Source organism: Penicillium concentricum, assembly GCF_028827145.1.
Source record: "Penicillium concentricum strain IBT 3081 chromosome Unknown utg000003l_segment0_segment0, whole genome shotgun sequence".
NCBI classification, from domain to species: domain Eukaryota; kingdom Fungi; phylum Ascomycota; class Eurotiomycetes; order Eurotiales; family Aspergillaceae; genus Penicillium; species Penicillium concentricum.
Window position 1 is genome coordinate 1,399,677 of NW_026622756.1, and position 18,011 is coordinate 1,417,687.

The window sequence follows — 18,011 nt, forward strand, 5'->3', positions numbered from 1 at the left end:
AAGCGCAATTTATAAAGACATTCCCCCTGATTTTGGTTTCATGTACCTGAATATTTTCTCTCAAAAATGGAATATCGTTTGTGGTTGGCCGGTAAAGAGCAAGATGGGAATGCAGACCGGTGGGTAACGACTATCTTGACCCTCTCGAACCACCATTGACATGTATAATAGCATTCCCATTGAAGATCCAGCAACCGGAGAGATCTTTGCACAGTAAGCCAATTCGAAAGAAGCCCTTTGATCCCAGTCTAACAATTGATAGCTGTCACGCAGCCTCGCCAGAAGATGTCGAGACCGCCATCTCCGCGGCCCATGCAGCATACAAGTCCGGCGTATGGTCGCGTGCGAGTCGTCATCACCGTGCCGATGTGTTAGATAAATGCGCAGCGCTTCTCTCCGATATCCTCCCGCAACTCATCTCAACTGAATCAAAGCAGACGGGCCGGGTCATTCGGGAAATGAAGGCCCAAGTTCCATCTCTGACAAGATGGTTCAAATACTATGCCTCTCTGCTAAGGGTCGAGGAGCGGTCTGTCCTGCCGACGATGGGTAAATTGCACAACTTTGTCGACCGAGTGCCTCTCGGAGTGGTCGTTCAGATCACCCCGTTTAATCACCCGTTGTTGATCGCCGTAAAGAAGCTCGCTCCAGCGCTTGCCGCTGGAAACAGTGTCATAATTAAGCCTAGCGAGCTGACTCCATTGACGACTCTCATGTTGGGTAAAATTCTTCGCGAGGCCGGAATTCCAGATGGCGTGTTCAGCGTCTTACCTGGTTATGGAGCTATCACTGGTAAATCACTGGTTGAGCATCCCTTGGTGAAAAAGGTGGATGTGACTGGTGGTACCGAGGCTGGCAGGGCTATTGGAAAGATTGTTGGTGGAAATCTGGCAAAATACACCGCTGAGTTGGGTGGAAAAGCGCCCTTGATCGTGTTTGAGAAGGCCAACATCGATACGGCGATCAACGGAATTGTCTTTGGAAGCTTCATCGCAAGTGGACAGACCTGTGTGGCCAGCACCCGAATTATAGCCCAGAACTCGATCATGGACGAGCTATTGCACAAGCTCAAGGCCAAGATTGAGAGCATTACACGACGAATTGGAGCCCCAAGCAACCCAGAATCAACTATGGGGCCACTTATCTCCGAGAAGCAGTTGCTAAATGTGGAGCGTCTTGTTAACAGCGCTCTAGAGGGAGGAAATGCGGTTTCTCTCGTTGGTGCGAAGCGGATGGTCTCTCGAAGCCCGCTTGACGAGTTCGACCTCGAGAAGGGATATTTCTACGAACCAACGCTACTTGCATCCAGCAAAGAAAATAATAGTATTGTGAAGACATGTATCTGGCGCGAGGAGGCTTTCGGTCCTGTTATTGTCGTTGCTGGTTTCGACACCGAAGAACAAGCAATCGCATTGGCAAATGACAGCGAGTTTGGATTGGGAGCTGGTGTATGGACACTCGACCTTCCCCAGGCTTTCCGAGTATGCGAGCAGATTGAGGCAGGAATTACTTGGGTTAATACTCATCATCGAAATGACCCTAGCAGTCCATGGGGAGGTTCCAAGTCTGCGAGCGGAGTCGGAAGCGAGAACGGGGTCGAGGCTTACAATGCCTATACAACATCGAAAAGCACAATCATAAACTATGCTTCGCCTGATGAGTCCCTGGCTGCGGATGACTGGTTTGGAGATGGCTCCGGCAATGTTAGATATGGTTGAATACTTGAGGCAATCATATATCAGTAAGAAGTTATGTCCACTTCTACCCATTAAAGCCATATCTCACTTTAGTCTATTTCTTGTATACTTTTTGAGGAAATGCGTGTCATATGTATCTTCTGGGAAAATATACCAAAACCAGAAAAGCTAGAAAAGCAGGAAATGACGGTGCTACTTGAACGTCCAAGATATAGATCTGCAGTAAGAAATGCATGATGTCATACCAAGCCCGAATACCACCAAAGCCTTTTATTTCTTCAAATATAAAACATCATAGTTCCTCTCTTTTAATTTATATGAAACCTACTAAATCAAGAGATCGACATTAATCTTCACCATGTCACTCCGGGGTCGCAACACCGACCCTAGGCCTACGGAGCCACCCCACACCCAAGATCAACATGAAGCTACTGAGCGCTCAAGACTGCTCCCTGCAGAAAATAACCATGGGTTCCTCAACCCAGATGATCCTGCAGTGAGTCCAATAAACAAAATACTAAATAGTAAAATACAAGTTATAGCTAACACAAGAACTAGGTATCGCCCTACAATCTATGGAGCGTGCGCGCGCTACGCGGGCTATCAGTCACTGCCTTAGCAGTCAGCTTCATATGGTGGACCTTCTTGCTGGTCTCCATATTCGTCAATCCACCGATGATGCACCCACGGGGGTCGGGCTTCTTTGCCTTTTCATATACCACCTTGGCGACAGGATACCTGGTGGTTGGACTCTTGTTCTTCGCAGTGCCATCCAAGCCCATGACCATATGGGCCATCACACTTGCCGTTCTTCTTGTGTTGGACATGATTATTATCCTCGCTGTGCCGCGGATCCGTCTTGAAGAGGGCTGGGTGGGAATTGCTTCTGTCGTCTGGGTCGCTTTGATCTCTATCTACCATGCCGTCCAGAACCAAGCGGTTGCTTGGGGTAAGCGGGAGGAGGAAGAGCGTCTGACTGGTCGAGAAGAGACTCGACGCTCCCTGCTGGAGTGGGTTGCTGTGCTCGCGGAGACCATTTTGTTAGCTGTCATGGGCATCGCTACCATCATGTTCACAGCGACTCTGATCTTGCGTGCTTTCGATGCCGGGCTCGAAGCTCCAGGTAAGCGGTACTCGGTGCATGGGAATACCTATCAAGTTCATCTCGCTTGTGTCGGGAACAAAACTGCAGACGATAAAGCACCAACGATTTTTCTGGAAGGTGGAAACGGTCCAGTCGAACATACACTGCAACCCTTCATCGACGATGTATACGGCCGTGGCGGTATCAACAGATACTGTTACTGGGACAGACCAGGATTCGGATGGTCCGACAATGCACCCTCGCCCCATTCCGCCGGCATGTCAGCGGACGTGCTAGGAGAGGCCTTAGCTCTTGCAGGCGAGACTGGTCCATGGATCGTTGTTTCTGCTGGAGTTGGCAGTATTCATTCGAGGCTATTTGCTAGTCGCAATGTTCTCGAAGTTCGCGGCATCTTTATGATCGATCCCCTCCACGAGGCATACTTGGAAGACCTTGGACGACCCGGTCGTGGGTTTGCGCTCTGGCTTCGTGGTATCATTTCTCCGCTGGGGTTGGATCGGCTTGCCGGCGCCATTTTACGAGGCCGCTCTCGCGAGGACCGTGTTGTCGGTCGTGCGGCTTACCAGTCTGGGAAATATATTAAAGCAAAGCTGCAGGAAAACCTCGTTGCTGTCACCATGACTGCTGCAGAGATAAAGTCTGGTCGTCATGTCCAGATGGGTCATGCTCCTGTAGTCGTTGTGAGCTCTGGGCAAGAAGTGAGAAAGAGTTCTCAGTGGGAAGAGCGGCAGGAGGATCTTTCTCATATTACAGATAACCTTTTGTCTTGGGATATTGCCGACGATGCTCCCCATGAAGTATGGACTACCGGACAGGGACGGGAGCTGTTGGAAAGACGTTTGAAGGAGCTTGTCCAAAAAAGTCAGGCGCATGAGCAATGAGGGTGATCATCACCGGTAAGTTTTGTCCTTATCTGGGAGTTTGGCATGTTTATTCGGGCGTTATGGGCAGTGCAATATTGGAGAAGGCAGGGAATTTGTCGTAATTGTGCACTATGAAATAGTACATACCTGTGAAACTGGGAAATAGTCGATCATACTATGAGGTTATCGCCTGACGTCACCTCATACATATAAATCACTTATATGTATACATAGGCTTATTAGTTTGCAGCATCTATCTAGACGTTAATCCGATTTTCTACCTCATACCTATGTTATTCAAAAAAGCAGATTTAATCAAGCAAGCCCCCGAGATGCGAGCATCAGTGAATTGTCTATCTACAGATCCCAGAGCCGAAAGATGAGTGGGACGCAAACTGTATTTCGAGTATATTCGTCGAAAATGCAGTGATATCGGGCAGAGCTTTAGCCTGCTATAACTAGCCGACGGACCCAATGGCCTTCTAACTTCCATTCCCGCACCATCAAATCTCTCTTTATTTCGGGTCCGGGAATCGACAATGTCTCGGGCAGAAGGGCGATGAGCAGTCACTACTGCCTCGTAACTTTTAGGGCAACGCGGCGGGGAAAGCCGAACCGAAGGGCCTGGGGGGAGTGCGATGAAACCGAACGGTAAAAAGACGAAACCCGTCACTCTAAACTAGCTCCCTTAAACCTCTTAGCAAGCTGGTCACTCTCGGGACTGGGAGATATGGACCGGGGTAGGGTGGAGGGTGGGGGGTTGCGGCGTTTCCGGGCTTGGGAATCCGGGCGAGAAGGCTCGGCCGGTGTGGGCCAGGGGCGCTTAGGGGGCGCTCACCACTCTCTTGGAGAATTGTCATCAACGTGGCCCATCCTGGGGTATTCACAAGCTGCATGCCTTCGGCGGGGGACTTCGTTCTGGCGACGCGGCAGAGGAGCGATTCCTCATCCTGTTCGATAATGTGAGTTAGCGTCACGTACAGTAAAATATGCACAGTATAACACCGACCTTGTTAAATGTGCTGAGTCCATGCAAGAAACACAGGATGTGGAAATCAGAAACGCCTTGGATAGCTTTATCGGGATCACCATGGGACATAAGTTTCTGGGCAACGTGTCGAAGCTCTTGGCTCTCGCCGATAACTTCGCGGTTCTCAATAGGGAAGTGACTGTTGGTGAATAATGGGGATGACTCTGTTGGGAATCCGTGGGTGAGGGTGACTAGTAGGAAATCCACTGGGAAACTCGGCTCGGCGCTCTCCTGTACACTTGCACCGTACTCATTAATTCGCCGGTAGAAGACTTCGGGAATGTATCTTGTCCTGCTTCCAGCATCTTCGTCATACTCCGATTGTACCAGCATCACACTCGGGTCCGCTGAGGGTTCGATGATATCCCCTCGCACCATCTCAACTGCAGACACAGATGCTTGGTACGAGCTGATAGAAATGGCACCTGCCTCGTCTCCGCTGAGCACACACGTTACGAAATCTGAACCGAACTGTCCTGTCCGGCTCCACTTCGTTGACTTGGGGTTTTGTGCCTGCAGTCGTGCAGCGAAGGCAATTTCGAGTGAAGACAAGAAGTATGAGTCGATATGTCGCTTGCAAACCACTGAACCATCTCCGCGGCCGCCATCAATCAAGTCAGTAAAGATCACACCGACCTTCTGCAATCCGCAGAGACGGGCTACCTCGTCCACTTCCTTTTCGTTGTGCCAGTCATGGAGTGTTACGCCATCGACCTCGCCCGTTTGCGGGGGCTCGTAGATTGCTTCCACGACAGCCTTGATACCTAGTGGTACTTCGGTGTACTCCTCATATGTTCCATACAAGAAGCCCAGTCGCTGAGCACCTGACTTTCGCCAGAAGTCAAGGAGGGAATTGATTAAATCAGGGGATGAGAACTCCACGTGGTCTACCATGCGGAATTCCTGGGGTTGCAGACTGATTGCACTTGGTTGACATTTCGTGCAAATGCCCTCCGGCCAAGGGGAATGGCCCGATGGGCAGTCGGTTCGCACTCGGTAATATGGTTCGTTGAGCGGAGGCATGAACGAGGTTCCCATTTCGGGCTTGTTGGTCGCAGCATTGATTTTCCGTAGGTATGAGTGGAAAGAAAGGTGCTTGATCTTCTTCTCTGCCATGTTGCTCGCATCGTAAGGCTCGAGTGGCATGCAGTAATCACACATGCCTCGGGGGCCGTGTCTGCACATCTTGTAGTCCATGCCACGCTTGATTTTCCCATCTTTCTTGTCTAGCATATTGTCCAGCGGTGACTGCTGCACTACGTCCCATGGGTTCCTCATCGGAGCGGCAACACTTGGCAGCGCACGGATCGAGACTGTCTGTTGCTTGGGGACTGTTGTTCCATTGAGTCGGTGTTCTGAAGTGGTAGATATGTCGCCGTTCGAGGGTCCATTCTGTTGTGCCTGTTCCCGGTACCCAACAAAGAGCTTATCGCCATGCCTTCAAGTGAGCGGCGCGTGAGTATTTAATTCCGTAGAGGCCAGCATAATGTTCGCCACTTACTTGAGGCCAACCTTCTGAAGCGAAACCCCTTGTAGGCCTTCTAGCGGTCTCTCCTCGCCACCTGTGCCGATCGGTTTATTTGAGAGGGCAATGGACGAAGGTTCGACATTTGCGGGGAGGTGTTCTAGGATCTAATGACGTGTTCCAGATTAGCTGTTGGCTCTCATCCTGCTATCGTTCTCTTCTGGCCAAGCGCGACGCCTACCTTTTTTTGGAGTAATGGGAAGAGTTCCTGCGGGCTGACCGTCAGTCGAAATTGGCCATTTCGACTCTCGAATCGCAGAAGCATGGAGGCCATCTTAGCCCTGAGGAAATTCTAGAGCACTGTTAAAGAGAAATATTGAGAGGCGGTAGCTTTGCTTTCCAAGGAATAGTGGAAGAAGATACAAGTGCGAATGAGCTTGACCCGAAGCTTCCCTGGTCACGTCACAGCTGGCGGGCGGTATGGTACCTGGCTGACAAAACACCCTGCGGTCGATTGTGGAGTTTTTGGGGAAGAGTCGGTAAAATTGTAATGCTGTTACCACTGATACGAAGCCATGCATCAATGTACTACACGGTATATATCGCAGCTATAGCGTTGAAATACTTATACAATGACATCCACTATCTAGAAATTTACCAAATCCTCGTATTAGGTTGCCAACTTGAGCAAGTGTCGCGATATGTATAGGACAATATAGAGGAAGATTGGCCAGTTCGTGATAGTACCAAAGGTTACCTTTGTTCGTTAGCTTCTAGATCTTTCAAATCTTCTAATTCGTTATCTATCCACACTCACTTAGTGGTAAGAAATAAGTGAGGTCGCTAACTACTCAATATCGATAGTCGTTGGGCTTGCGAGTGCATATGAGCACAAAGTGACCATATAAGAGCATCGAGGCTATAGGAATATATTAGAGAGCGCGATGGTATTGCTACGGGCTCGAGAAGAGGTACGAAAAGTAACGCAGCCCGCTTGTCCGACTTGAGCAACTTAGGAAAATAGTAACGAAGACAATGTGGTTTGCTGTTTCGCCGCAGGCGATCAATTTGGCAACCAATAGACACATTGAGAATCAGGGTAACCATTCTAGCTCTCACAGCTGACTATGATGTAACCTTAATGGAGTCCTGCTACTGCGTGGAGAGTCTGTTATCATACCGAGTGGGCTTCCACTCTTTCTATTGTATTGATGGTGCATCTACAACTTTTTATATTCTGTTCATATAGATTCCAGGGTAGCAATCACGCGGATATATCAGTTTGTTGCCAATGCCAAATACATCGAATAAAGTATTAGGTGCAGTGGATTCTAGCCTTCTATGACTTGGGGTTCCAACCTTTTTTGCAATCACGCTCCACCGGCCACTCCTCTCCGATGAACCTTACTGTACTTGGCAATGACAATTGGAATGTGAACGAAAAGTAAGCTGATTGTTAAGATACAAGCAATGAGAATCATCATCAGTAGGCGCATTTCAGGCTCGAATGTACCGCTGTTACGGGCAGCGAGTTCAAGTTGCATGACGATTCTGTCTTTCGTGGTAGCGATAAGATCAACGAAACCCCACATTCCAATACCTACATATGTAGATAGGCTGAGCCTCAAAGTCCTACTTAGAAGTCGTACTCGCTAGTATAGACGTCGAAGATCGTTATAAAAAGAAATATAAATGGCCATAGATCAGGGACTAGGTAGAGAGGATATTACGTGTAGTAAGTTCTCAGATAAATAGATCAGAATTTAATTTCTTTCTGGTCTGACTATACAAACAGAAAGCAGGTTGACTTATATAAAAATGTTCTGTTTTAGGATCTGACCAATAGAAGTAGATTCGTGGCCCAATCTCGTACACACTACGCAAGTTTGTCCGTTTTAGTTACTTGATATTGTGCCCATTTTATGACGGATAAGGACGGGAAGGTATGTCTCCATATTAAGGGGCTTAATGGATAGGTATCCCCAAAGCCCCGCGTTCGACTAGTAGACCTAGAAATCTTTTAGTATTTGGCCCAACAATAGGTCTAAAGGGGACCAACACCCTAAGTAGAGGTAGCCACACCACGCTGCTGTCTTGGAAAAAGGCCTACAATAACAGAAACGCCCAAGGTGATGCACGCCAACCCTCTAGCGGAGAATTCTTTGGCACCTTCTTTTCGAGGTCCGGCTGCTCAGGATCGACAAAGAGGCGAAATATTTGGAAGTATAGAGAGCAACGGGTGTGAATGGAAAGGAAAAGATTGCATTCAAGAGGAAAAGAATTCCATAGTCCCACTATCTTAGTGACGACACCTACTAACTAACTAGGTATCTAGCTAGGGTAGACCCTACTAAATACGCCACACTGTCATGCCGTCTTGCTGTTATGCTCTGAACAAGTGGATCGGGACTGCCAGATCTCACAAAATGCCGGAATTGCACGGGTGCGTGACGGGAGGCGCAGCCATAGAAGGTATTATAAATCGGTAACCTATTAGAATTGACATAGTAGGTGCCCGGCCCTTACACTTTACACATGCGTGTACCTACATACCTAGCACAGTTTTGAAGATCGGAGAGAGGTTGGAGAGGGCTAGACAGTAACGGGAGTTGGAATTTATAATTTCCGATTGGGAGCTCCAGTTAGGTGGATCCGCTAGAAGTTCCGTTCGGCACTGGCTTGACCCGGGGGTCCATGGGTTCCGAGTTAAGGAGTAGCATAGCCTCCCTTCAAAGACCGATTTGATATCGAGATCCTATCCCTTATTTCAAAGACCGATGTGATACCAAGTCGAGATCATCGAATCATTTCAGTGATTATATGTATGAAGACAATAATTGAACATAGTACACAGCCTCGTTTCTTCATTTGTTGCCTAGTACTATTTCTTTTCGATCTTAATCCCCTGGAGTATAACCTGCAACTCTTTACTTTCTGCTTAGTATTCCTGTATTCAAATCCTGCAATCACAACTGCTTAGAGCCACCACCCTGGTTTGTTAATAATGACAGTATCCATGGATTGTCACCTTTCGGGTCATTGACTGCCGGCGATTTGCCGGCCATGTAGTGGGTGGGGCGGGCGAAGATCATTTACTTATGCCAATAATATGATCCATGGATGTTGTTACCTACTTGGGTATGTATATCGTCCCAAGACTTAGCATATGTCATGTCTCAGTTTAAAGATCCATACAATATACAAATTTATATGGAGTCCCGAGGATTACCCGGGTCAGGTCTACATACAATGTTGTACATTTCTTCAGGACTATGCAGGCAGTCATTTTTATTCAAGCCCTCGTGTATAAGTCTTATGAACTTGGTTGTTGGGATTAACAGATATAAAGGAAGCTCTTTCCCCCACACTTTCACCATACTTCATCTTTTGTTCTGGAAGCAACTCCACAATGTTCTTTTATTCTTCTGCTCTTGTGGGCGCCGCACTGCTGCTCCAGCAAGTGCAGGGCCATCAGAGCCACCCTATAGCTATCCCCGATATATCCAAGGATAGCAGCCCGGTTTCTAGAGACTTGCAGTCATTTTCCCTTGAATTTGCCTATTTCCCTGACTTTGCCGGCAACAAATCACACCCGAATGAGTTTACTAAGGCCTTGCTGGACAACTTCGAGAAGATTACCGGTGTCCTTCCCAAAGTCCGAGTGGGGGGAACTACCCAGTATGTCTTGAATGATCCTTGTCTTGTATCAATGCTAATAACTACCGCTGTAGGGATCATTCCACTTACGTCTCCGACCAGAAAGAAAGCATCCATCTGATCTACAAGGACCCCTCCGACGACCAACCAGAACGGGTTACTTATGGCCCCGGCTTCTTCGAGTCGTATCATACTCTGGGTAATATTCAATATATTCACGGTTTAAATCTGAACGAGTCTGATCCCACCCATCTTGGGGCTGCGACTACCCAAGCCTGTAAATCAATTGGTTCCAAGTTGCATCTCCTTGAACTGGGCAATGAGTTCAATCTGTCTCCGATCATGTACCGATCTCCCAATTACACAATTGAGGATTATGTCCGTGAGTGGAATGCCAAGTCTGCATACGTTAGGGTCACGGTTCAGAAGGCTTGCGGTGGCTCATTCCCGGGTTTCATGGCGCCCAGTTTCCTATTACTTGACGGTGTTGATATGACTCCTCTTCTGGATCAATTCCCAGGAGATGTAACACAAGGACCTATGCTTCACTTTGTTGATCCTGCCACAACTGCAGAGAAGCTCTTCAATGAGGATTCATACGACAAGAAGAGCCTGATCAAGGAACTCGGTTTCCATCAGTAAGTTTTTGACGTTCTTTGATTGCTATTTCAAAATACTGATATTGAAAAGCTACATGGGCCTGAACATGGAGGCGATACCGGATACCCCTAGTGATCTCCAAAGTGAGTTGATTTGCATCCTCGGCCAATCTACCAGCGCTAATAGCAATAACAGAGATACTCATGAACCACACGAACGTTGTCGAGGCCCTCAAAACACACGTTGAACGTGCCCAGAACCTCTCATACCTTGGTCATCCATATGTCATTTCAGAGACCAACTCCATCGGATTCCAAGGACGCAACGGACAATCAGATGTATTCGGTTCTGCCTTGTGGGTGGTCGACTTCTCCCTCTGGGCTGCGCAAAATGTACGTATACCTGTCCCTTTCCCGTTTTCAATTCCCCATATCTTAGTAGCATGCTAACGCGAAAAACGCAGAACATCGAGCGTCTCCATTTCCACCAAGGCCTTGATTACCGCTACGGCGCATGGCAGCCAGTCCAAGGCAAGAAGCAGGCCCCAACCACCAGAGCACCATATTATGGACACATCATGGTTGCCTCTACTATTGGGTCCTCAGACGACGCCCGGGTCGCGAACATCCCCCTGCAGAGCGATACCGAGTCTGCATATGCAGTTTACAACGGCAACAAGCTGTCAAAGCTTGTTGTCCTCAACCTGAAAGCCTTTAACCACACAGAAAGCCCTCGCCCAAGCAAAACCTACACCTTCCAAGTGCCGAACGAGTTTACTGGAGCAAAGATTGAGCGTCTCACTGCCCCAGGGAGCGATTCGCTGGATGGTATTACTTTCGGAGGCGTTTCATACGACTATGACTTGCAACAAGGAAAGCCTGTCATAATCGATCCACAGCATGAGCAAGCCGTTTTCCAGGATGGCGTCGTCAGTATCACTGTGCCGGACTCCTCTGCCGTTCTCTTGACATTGAAGTGAGGGCGAGACCAGGAACTAGGTCTTTTGTCAAATGTATTATATTATAGTATTCCTATACAGGGACATCCTGCATGTAAATTTAGACTAGGATACAGTCAATTCCACTGTCTAAGGGTGCTAATCTGATGTCTACTTGATTTAGTATTGAGGGACAGAACGCACCTGAAGATTATCCGTTGAAAATTGGTTCCCTAGTCCCCGGACATGAGCTCATAAAAGTCCTATCTACTGGTACATCATAAAGAACGGAAAGACTTAATGTCTACTGCCGTATGAGTAGCCCCCTGAGAGCAAAACCAATGCTCAAAGGCGAATTTAGGCCTATACATAAGATAATGAGGGGTTTCAAGAACCGCTCTTTAGTGTTGTTTGGACATGCTTTCGATTATCATCATTTGCTACTGTACTATAATTATTCTCTTCCCCGCGTTTCACATTTACATGTAGTGATCCATCAACGGCTCCACTGTCCCCAGTCAACGCACCCTTTGAAGATCAGGGGGAAAAGACCATCCGGCAGAAAGGAGATCGTCACAACTCGAGCCTAATGAAGAATACATATACAGCAAGATTTGCGACACAGACATCTGTTTAGATATCCAAGCACGAAAACGGAAAGGGACAGGTTCCAAGTACCGAACGTTATCCGGTGCATATGAATACGTAAAGTACTTTCAGAAATGTACCCAAGAGCATAATCATGGAAGGCGAACCATATATACAACATAGGTGGATAGAGAAATGAATATCTACGTGTTACTATGCGGTCTTGCAAAAGCAATTGAGAAACTTCCAAATATTTCTTCCATTAGGCAGAGATGATCGTTTATTGGAAAATGAAAATGGTATCTCCGTATCATCATAAGAATTCGAAACGCCTAGAGAACGCCCAGGAGAACAGCCGCAAATTAAAGAAGGCAAGCAGAGACATGGACCTAATTAAAGGATGGTACATTTCTTGGGCAAACCACATGGCCCCTCATTGCTCTTCTCCTTCTTAGCTGGCTCCTGAGGACCCTGCTGCTTCTTGGCAGGCTGCTCGGTCTTTTGAGCAGCCTCTCCAGCAGCAGGGGTCGAGCTCTCCGGCTTCGACTCGGTGCTACCATGCAGTCACTGGACCTTGGAAACGGTCTCGTAGAAAGCCTTACCCTGAGCGGTGGCAATCTCGAGCTCAAGGGCGGAAGGCTGACGGGAACCGTCGGCACCCTGTAGACAAAATTGTCAGCAAGAGAAACGTATCGAGAGTGTGTTGTGTTAACTTACAGCGAAGGTACCAGCACCCCAGGCGCTACCACCGTGAACCTCGTCCAAGTTGCTCAGCTGGGCGAAGACGGTCTTGTAGCCGAGGGGAACGTAGACGAAGCCGTGGTGAGCGAGAGTGCTCATGGAGGCAAGAGCAGTAGACTCCTGACCACCACCCTGGGTACCGGTGGAGACGAAGAGACCGGCGTACTTGCCCCAGAAACCACCGGTGGCCCAAATGCCGCCGGTCTTGTCCCAGAAGGTCTTCCACTGAGCAGGGAAGTTACCGTAACGGGTAGGGATACCGAACAGAACGGCATCGAAGGCGAGGAGGTCGGCAGGCTCGGCAATGGGGTAGTCAGCCTTGGGAGGAGCGTACATCTTGCCCAAGACTTCCTCGCTGAGGGTCTCAGCGATCCTGGAGAACGCAAAATGTTAAGGAAATGACGTGAGCGGTAAGGATAATGGTGTGACTGACTGGAAGATCTCGGCCTGGCCACCAGCGGACTCAATGCCCTTCTTCTCGGCCTCGGCCAAGGCCTTGATGTGGCCGTACATAGAGTACTGGACGAACAGTTAGTGAGATGGAAGAGTACATTGCCATTGGAAGACGTACATAGACAATTGCGATTTTGGGAGCCATGATGACGGTTTGGGAGGATACTCTGGAGTGAATGTTCGAGGGGAAGTCAGAAGGAGGCGGGGAGGGGAGCTTATTATAAGAGGTGACACCCCGCCGGGAGGAATGTCCTAGGTACATTCTCCACCATATTAATTAGTATGTGGTCTCAGGTACCTCTATGATTAGCGAGCGCCAGAAAGCTCCAAAGTGGCTATCAGTCATCGATTACAGAGCAAATATGGGATATGATTGGCTGAACGGGCTCCACTCGGATATAGCTCTGGCCTTAGTGATTCTTACTGAGAACTGACAAATGAAAATTTACACGCTAGGGGTCTCCAGGGTCATCTCGAGTTACTAAATCATTAGTAAAAATAGTAATTTAATATTGTCGAGATTCCGCAGGGTTTTACTCTTAGTAAACAGCGGAATTAAGAGGATATAGATCTGTTTGCATGATTATCATGATGTCATAGCATCGCTTATGATACTTGTGGGATAAGGGTCCGAATGCATCGTACGAGATCGGTAAGCTGATATCGGTGTACTCAGGTCCGGTGGCTGAAGATTAAAGCATTTGGTTTCACAGCACTACAGGCCTATTTTGCTGGGCCAAGCTAGTGTAGCAGACGGCAATATGATACCGCAAGGGTGAAACAGGTATGTCTCCCTTGTAACACCAAATGTGCCATTGAGCTCAAGTAAAGGGATAAAATTTTATGAAAGTTTTTGCGTCAAATTCAATAGGGGTATCGCGGGACTAGCGCAAGAACCATAAACGAAAAGAAATCAAGAAGCCCGTGGACCCCTTGCTGAAGCCACACCTCACTCCATGCCATGCAATGTCGCCAAAAAAAACCCTTGCGATAAGAATCCAGCTAACCCCTTCCACGTCCGCGGAAGCGGCCACGCCCAAATCCACCACCCCGACCACGTTCATTTCGCCATTCTCGTTCTCGCTCCTTTTCGCGTTCTTGTTCTTCGCGGATAAGAACTCGCTCGTGCTCAAGCTCTTCCTCCGTCTTCTCAGTGCGCATTGTAGGCCGTGGAAGGTTTTCTGTCCAGCGAGGGTGAGCATCGGCACACGCTTTTCCATCAGGGCAGAATCCGGCCAGATAGAAGACACATAGACGTCGGCGCACATGTCGCTTTGCACATAGTGGTCCCAATTCGCAATATCCGCGGTCGTAGTGCTCGCAAGGTGGCAGGCGTGCGTCCTCGCGGACATGTTGGTAAAGGCAATCGTCACCATTGGTGCAGTATCCGGATCGCGAAAATGACTGGCATTCTGGCATTCGTCGAAGGTTATATTCGTGGAGGTATTCGCATTTCAGTCCTTTTTTGCACAGTCCCTTGAGAAAATGTTTGCAAACCAGCGATCCGTGTGTTGTAGATGGCGCCATTCCGGATGCTGTGGTAGTCGAGGTTGTCACACGGGAGGGAGTGGGATGACGATCTGGACAGGCAGGCCCTAATGGGCAGTGTCCTTCACTATAAGCTTTGCAGACGGGTACATCGCTGGCGAGTCCGAAGCCGAAGCTCTTGCGCAGAAAGGGCGTGAAAGAAAAGTCATTGTAGCTGGGATCGCGCGTTGGTTCGGTGGATAGGATATGCGCAGCTACACTTTGGGTGTCGGCAGCCATGGCTTGATGAAGCTGGGGAGAAGTGCTGAGGGTAAAGAGATGACCAGTGGGTGTTGCGAGTCAGGTGCGTGAATTCGACTGACTATGCCCGCCTTTTGGAGAATGAAAATGCCAGGTTTGCAATGAGAGAGTATCAATCACAGATTCTCGTATCTCAACTCAGATTGACACGGAGAAGGAGATTTGAGGAAGAAGTCTTCGTTGCGAAGGTTGCGGAGCTATCCAGGTTGTTCTCCAGTTGTCGCCTTAGAAATCAGGTGGCGACACGGTGTTTGATTCGTTTGCATTTGACATCCGAGAGTTAACCCGTCGACAACTTTGGAGGTCTTAAACAAAATTCTGATTCATACATTAATACCCTCGACTCTCGTGCTATTCTCTTCTTGGAAAATATACGGTAATAGCCCGAAATGGAGTCGAGAGAGATAAGAACTAAGTAAAGATGGAAAACAAGAAGCAACCAGGACAACAGAATTAAATCCCAACATCCAATCCAATCATTATCTACTTGACGTTGAGGCTCTAGCTGACATCTCGAAATATTGTTATTGATCTATGAACACGTATTTTGACAGAAACATGTTTACATGAACCCGAGCTGCTGATCCATCAGATCCCGCACCATCGCCTCGAATGAGCGCCATTGAATTCCAAGCTCTGTCTCCGCCTTAGTCGCATCAAATGGGAACGAAGCACTCTGGCAATCCTCAGAGATCAATGCTCCGGAATCTGGGTAGAGTCTTTGCACAATGCGTGCAATCTCAGGGGCCGTCGTCTTCGGTCCGGCCAGCAGATACTTCGAGCCATCCGCGATTTTGGGATCCAATGCTTTGATGTGCGCTTCGGCCACATCTTGAACGTGTACTCCCACGGTATTTCTAGTGGCATCGGCTTTCATGATGAGGTCCCACAAACCACTGTTAGACCCCGTCTTGACTCCGTCGGCAGAATTCTGAACAAGATTGTGGCCGTATACAAACGCGGGATGTAGTGTCACCACTGCATACTGGGGCTTGGCTGTTGCCCGAAACTCCCAAGTTGCGTTGTCTGCAAGAAGTTTGGAGGCCATATACAGTCGCATTGCTGTTACGGCCGGGTTTTGAGGGTCCTCGAAATCTCCATTTTCATCAACGGAAAAGTCCCAATCGTTGTCCTCTAGGAGATGTGTTAATGCAATTCTTGAAGATCAACGAGTGGGATATAATATACCTTTCACCACACCACCAGTAGGAATGCCAGACATCGGAATTAAGGCTGCAATGGACGAGGTAATTACTACTTTCTTGATGGTCGGCACTTTTGCTGCTGCTTTCAGCACGGCAGTGGTTCCTTTCACAGCCGGGGGAAAGTATGCTGCCTTGTCGGTTCCACGGGGAAGAGGTGATGCAAGATGAAGAACATAGTCGACGCCGTTCAACTTGTCGTCGAATGCCGTCTCATCAGTGAGGTCTGGAACGATAACAAATTCAATTTGGTCACCATACTCTGACAGCAGGGTTTGCAACTGCTCAGATGGCTTGCGAAGACAAATTCGCAATCGATACCCGGCCTTGAGAGCTTCCACTGCAGTGGCGCTCCCAATGAAGCCAGTGGCTCCGGTGATAAAGATCAGTTTGTTGGACATTTTATTGATTATCTGAATGTTTATGGGGAAAAAACGATATGCGCTCAGCTGTCTTTTATATCTGTCCTTTGAATTTGTAATCTGCTAGCGAATATAATTCGCCCAAGTCTCCACCTAGATATAATCGATAGCTTAGGATAATCAAAAATGATAATCTACGTCATAGAACCCTGGTCGGGGTTCTAAAGATAGCCTCGACTCCATGAGACACCGATATGTCATCATTTTTTTGAACGTTACCCCGAGTGATCTAACATACAACCCGAGTAATCATTGGTGCTACTATTGTGAAGCTTCCAAGGTTGAAATGTTGCATGGTATAGTAATCAAAATCGGGGCCTCGGCTGATGAAATGATCAAAAACCTTATAGTGTCACAAACGACCCGCTGTTTTATTCGACATTTTTCTATTATACTATCTCCCCGAGATATCAATACTATGGGACGGAGGAAAATAATGATCATGCATATGACGATGGCGCGACAATTTTTGATATCGCTAACCTCCCGAGGTATATTTGGGAGTTTATTATCTTCAATGCAATATAAGAATGAACAGATCCAATATATATATAGTTGATCAACAAATATTCATTCCATATTCATCTTAAAAACCTTTGGAATATAGTTATACTCAGAAGAAAGCATTCCTTCAAAATGCCTGCCTGGTACATCAAACATAGCCCAAACACCATTACGGCTCCTGAAAAAGAACAACTCGCCAAGTCAATCACCAGACTGTACGTCTCCTACGGCCTACCTGCATTCTACGTTCAAGTCCACTTCATCGAGGACATCCCAGGTACTGCATTCGTTGGCGGCGAACCTCACCCCAACTTTGCAGCCGTGACAATTTATCACGTCGCCCGTGCCTTCCAGAACGACGAAACCAAACAGCGATTCCTGACCGATGTTGATGAGATCCTCAATCCTGTATTTGAGCCGAAGGGAATGGAATGGGAGTATTGGGTCACGGAAGTGTCGAGAGACTTGTGGAAGATCAATGGTTTGGTGCCGCCGCAGCCTGGGTCAGAGGGAGAGAAGAAATGGGTCGAGCTGAACAAGGCTGTTAAGCTCTAGTGCTGTATGAAGATACCAAAGGCATAAATGGAGAACAAGAATTCCACTGTGTCTATATACTTCAAGAACTGTGCGTAGCTCGGACATTTTTATGAGCTTGTTGACCTTCCTCTGTAAACGTTTCTGATAGATGCCAAGTATATTGAGATTCTTTGCCATCAAAGGCGATGCTTCAGCAAGGTACAGCGCCTGAATCAATAGGGATTCGTGGTTAACAGTATGGATTCTTACGTTCATCGATCTGAGATCCGAGACAAAATCACACTCCTTTTGTCGAAAATAGCCGAAGGAAGGCTATCTGAACAAAGCCGAAGTAGCGACCAACCTTGGACGAAAGCCAGGGGCGCTTTAGGCGACTTAGACAGTGTAATTTGTTAGACCTCAAAGCGAAGGTTGTAGCTTTG

The 18,011-nt window shown here is 48.0% G+C and overlaps 8 protein-coding genes across 8 annotated transcripts; 4 read left to right on the forward strand and 4 right to left on the reverse strand.

Annotated features, from left to right (window-relative positions):
* Positions 1-66: 66 nt before the first annotated feature.
* N7517_008356 (aldehyde dehydrogenase) lies at positions 67-1,718 on the forward strand (the record flags this gene model as incomplete). Its single annotated transcript, XM_056726086.1, has 3 exons — positions 67-119; positions 172-213; positions 263-1,718. 3 exons carry the CDS (start codon positions 67-69, stop codon positions 1,716-1,718), a joined length of 1,551 nt encoding a protein of 516 aa, XP_056576937.1.
* A 337-nt stretch (positions 1,719-2,055) lies between these two features.
* N7517_008357 (DUF2417 domain-containing alpha/beta hydrolase) lies at positions 2,056-3,683 on the forward strand (the record flags this gene model as incomplete). Its single annotated transcript, XM_056726087.1, has 2 exons — positions 2,056-2,193; positions 2,256-3,683. The coding sequence occupies 2 exons, from the start codon at positions 2,056-2,058 to the stop codon at positions 3,681-3,683; spliced, it is 1,566 nt and encodes a 521-aa protein (XP_056576938.1).
* Positions 3,684-4,339: 656 nt separating this feature from the next.
* Positions 4,340-6,494, reverse strand: npl4 (nuclear protein localization protein 4; the record flags this gene model as incomplete). Its single annotated transcript, XM_056726088.1, has 4 exons — positions 4,340-4,615; positions 4,675-6,133; positions 6,197-6,327; positions 6,402-6,494. The coding sequence occupies 4 exons, from the start codon at positions 6,492-6,494 to the stop codon at positions 4,340-4,342; spliced, it is 1,959 nt and encodes a 652-aa protein (XP_056576939.1).
* Positions 6,495-9,569: 3,075 nt separating this feature from the next.
* On the forward strand, positions 9,570-11,396 carry N7517_008359 (glycosyl hydrolase family 79 C-terminal domain-containing protein; the record flags this gene model as incomplete). Its single annotated transcript, XM_056726089.1, has 5 exons — positions 9,570-9,838; positions 9,892-10,455; positions 10,508-10,560; positions 10,613-10,809; positions 10,881-11,396. 5 exons carry the CDS (start codon positions 9,570-9,572, stop codon positions 11,394-11,396), a joined length of 1,599 nt encoding a protein of 532 aa, XP_056576940.1.
* A 1,110-nt stretch (positions 11,397-12,506) lies between these two features.
* pst2 (putative NADH-quinone oxidoreductase Pst2) lies at positions 12,507-13,281 on the reverse strand (the record flags this gene model as incomplete). Its single annotated transcript, XM_056726090.1, has 4 exons — positions 12,507-12,602; positions 12,660-13,056; positions 13,117-13,202; positions 13,255-13,281. The coding sequence occupies 4 exons, from the start codon at positions 13,279-13,281 to the stop codon at positions 12,507-12,509; spliced, it is 606 nt and encodes a 201-aa protein (XP_056576941.1).
* Positions 13,282-14,138: 857 nt separating this feature from the next.
* Positions 14,139-14,903, reverse strand: yth1 (cleavage polyadenylation factor RNA-binding subunit YTH1; the record flags this gene model as incomplete). The annotated part of the gene is made up of 1 exon (XM_056726091.1): positions 14,139-14,903. The coding sequence occupies one exon, from the start codon at positions 14,901-14,903 to the stop codon at positions 14,139-14,141; it is 765 nt and encodes a 254-aa protein (XP_056576942.1).
* A 583-nt stretch (positions 14,904-15,486) lies between these two features.
* On the reverse strand, positions 15,487-16,527 carry N7517_008362 (NAD-dependent epimerase/dehydratase; the record flags this gene model as incomplete). The annotated part of the gene is made up of 2 exons (XM_056726092.1): positions 15,487-16,058; positions 16,113-16,527. 2 exons carry the CDS (start codon positions 16,525-16,527, stop codon positions 15,487-15,489), a joined length of 987 nt encoding a protein of 328 aa, XP_056576943.1.
* A 657-nt stretch (positions 16,528-17,184) lies between these two features.
* On the forward strand, positions 17,185-17,607 carry N7517_008363 (tautomerase family protein; the record flags this gene model as incomplete). The annotated part of the gene is made up of 1 exon (XM_056726093.1): positions 17,185-17,607. One exon carries the CDS (start codon positions 17,185-17,187, stop codon positions 17,605-17,607), a length of 423 nt encoding a protein of 140 aa, XP_056576944.1.
* Positions 17,608-18,011: the final 404 nt, after the last annotated feature.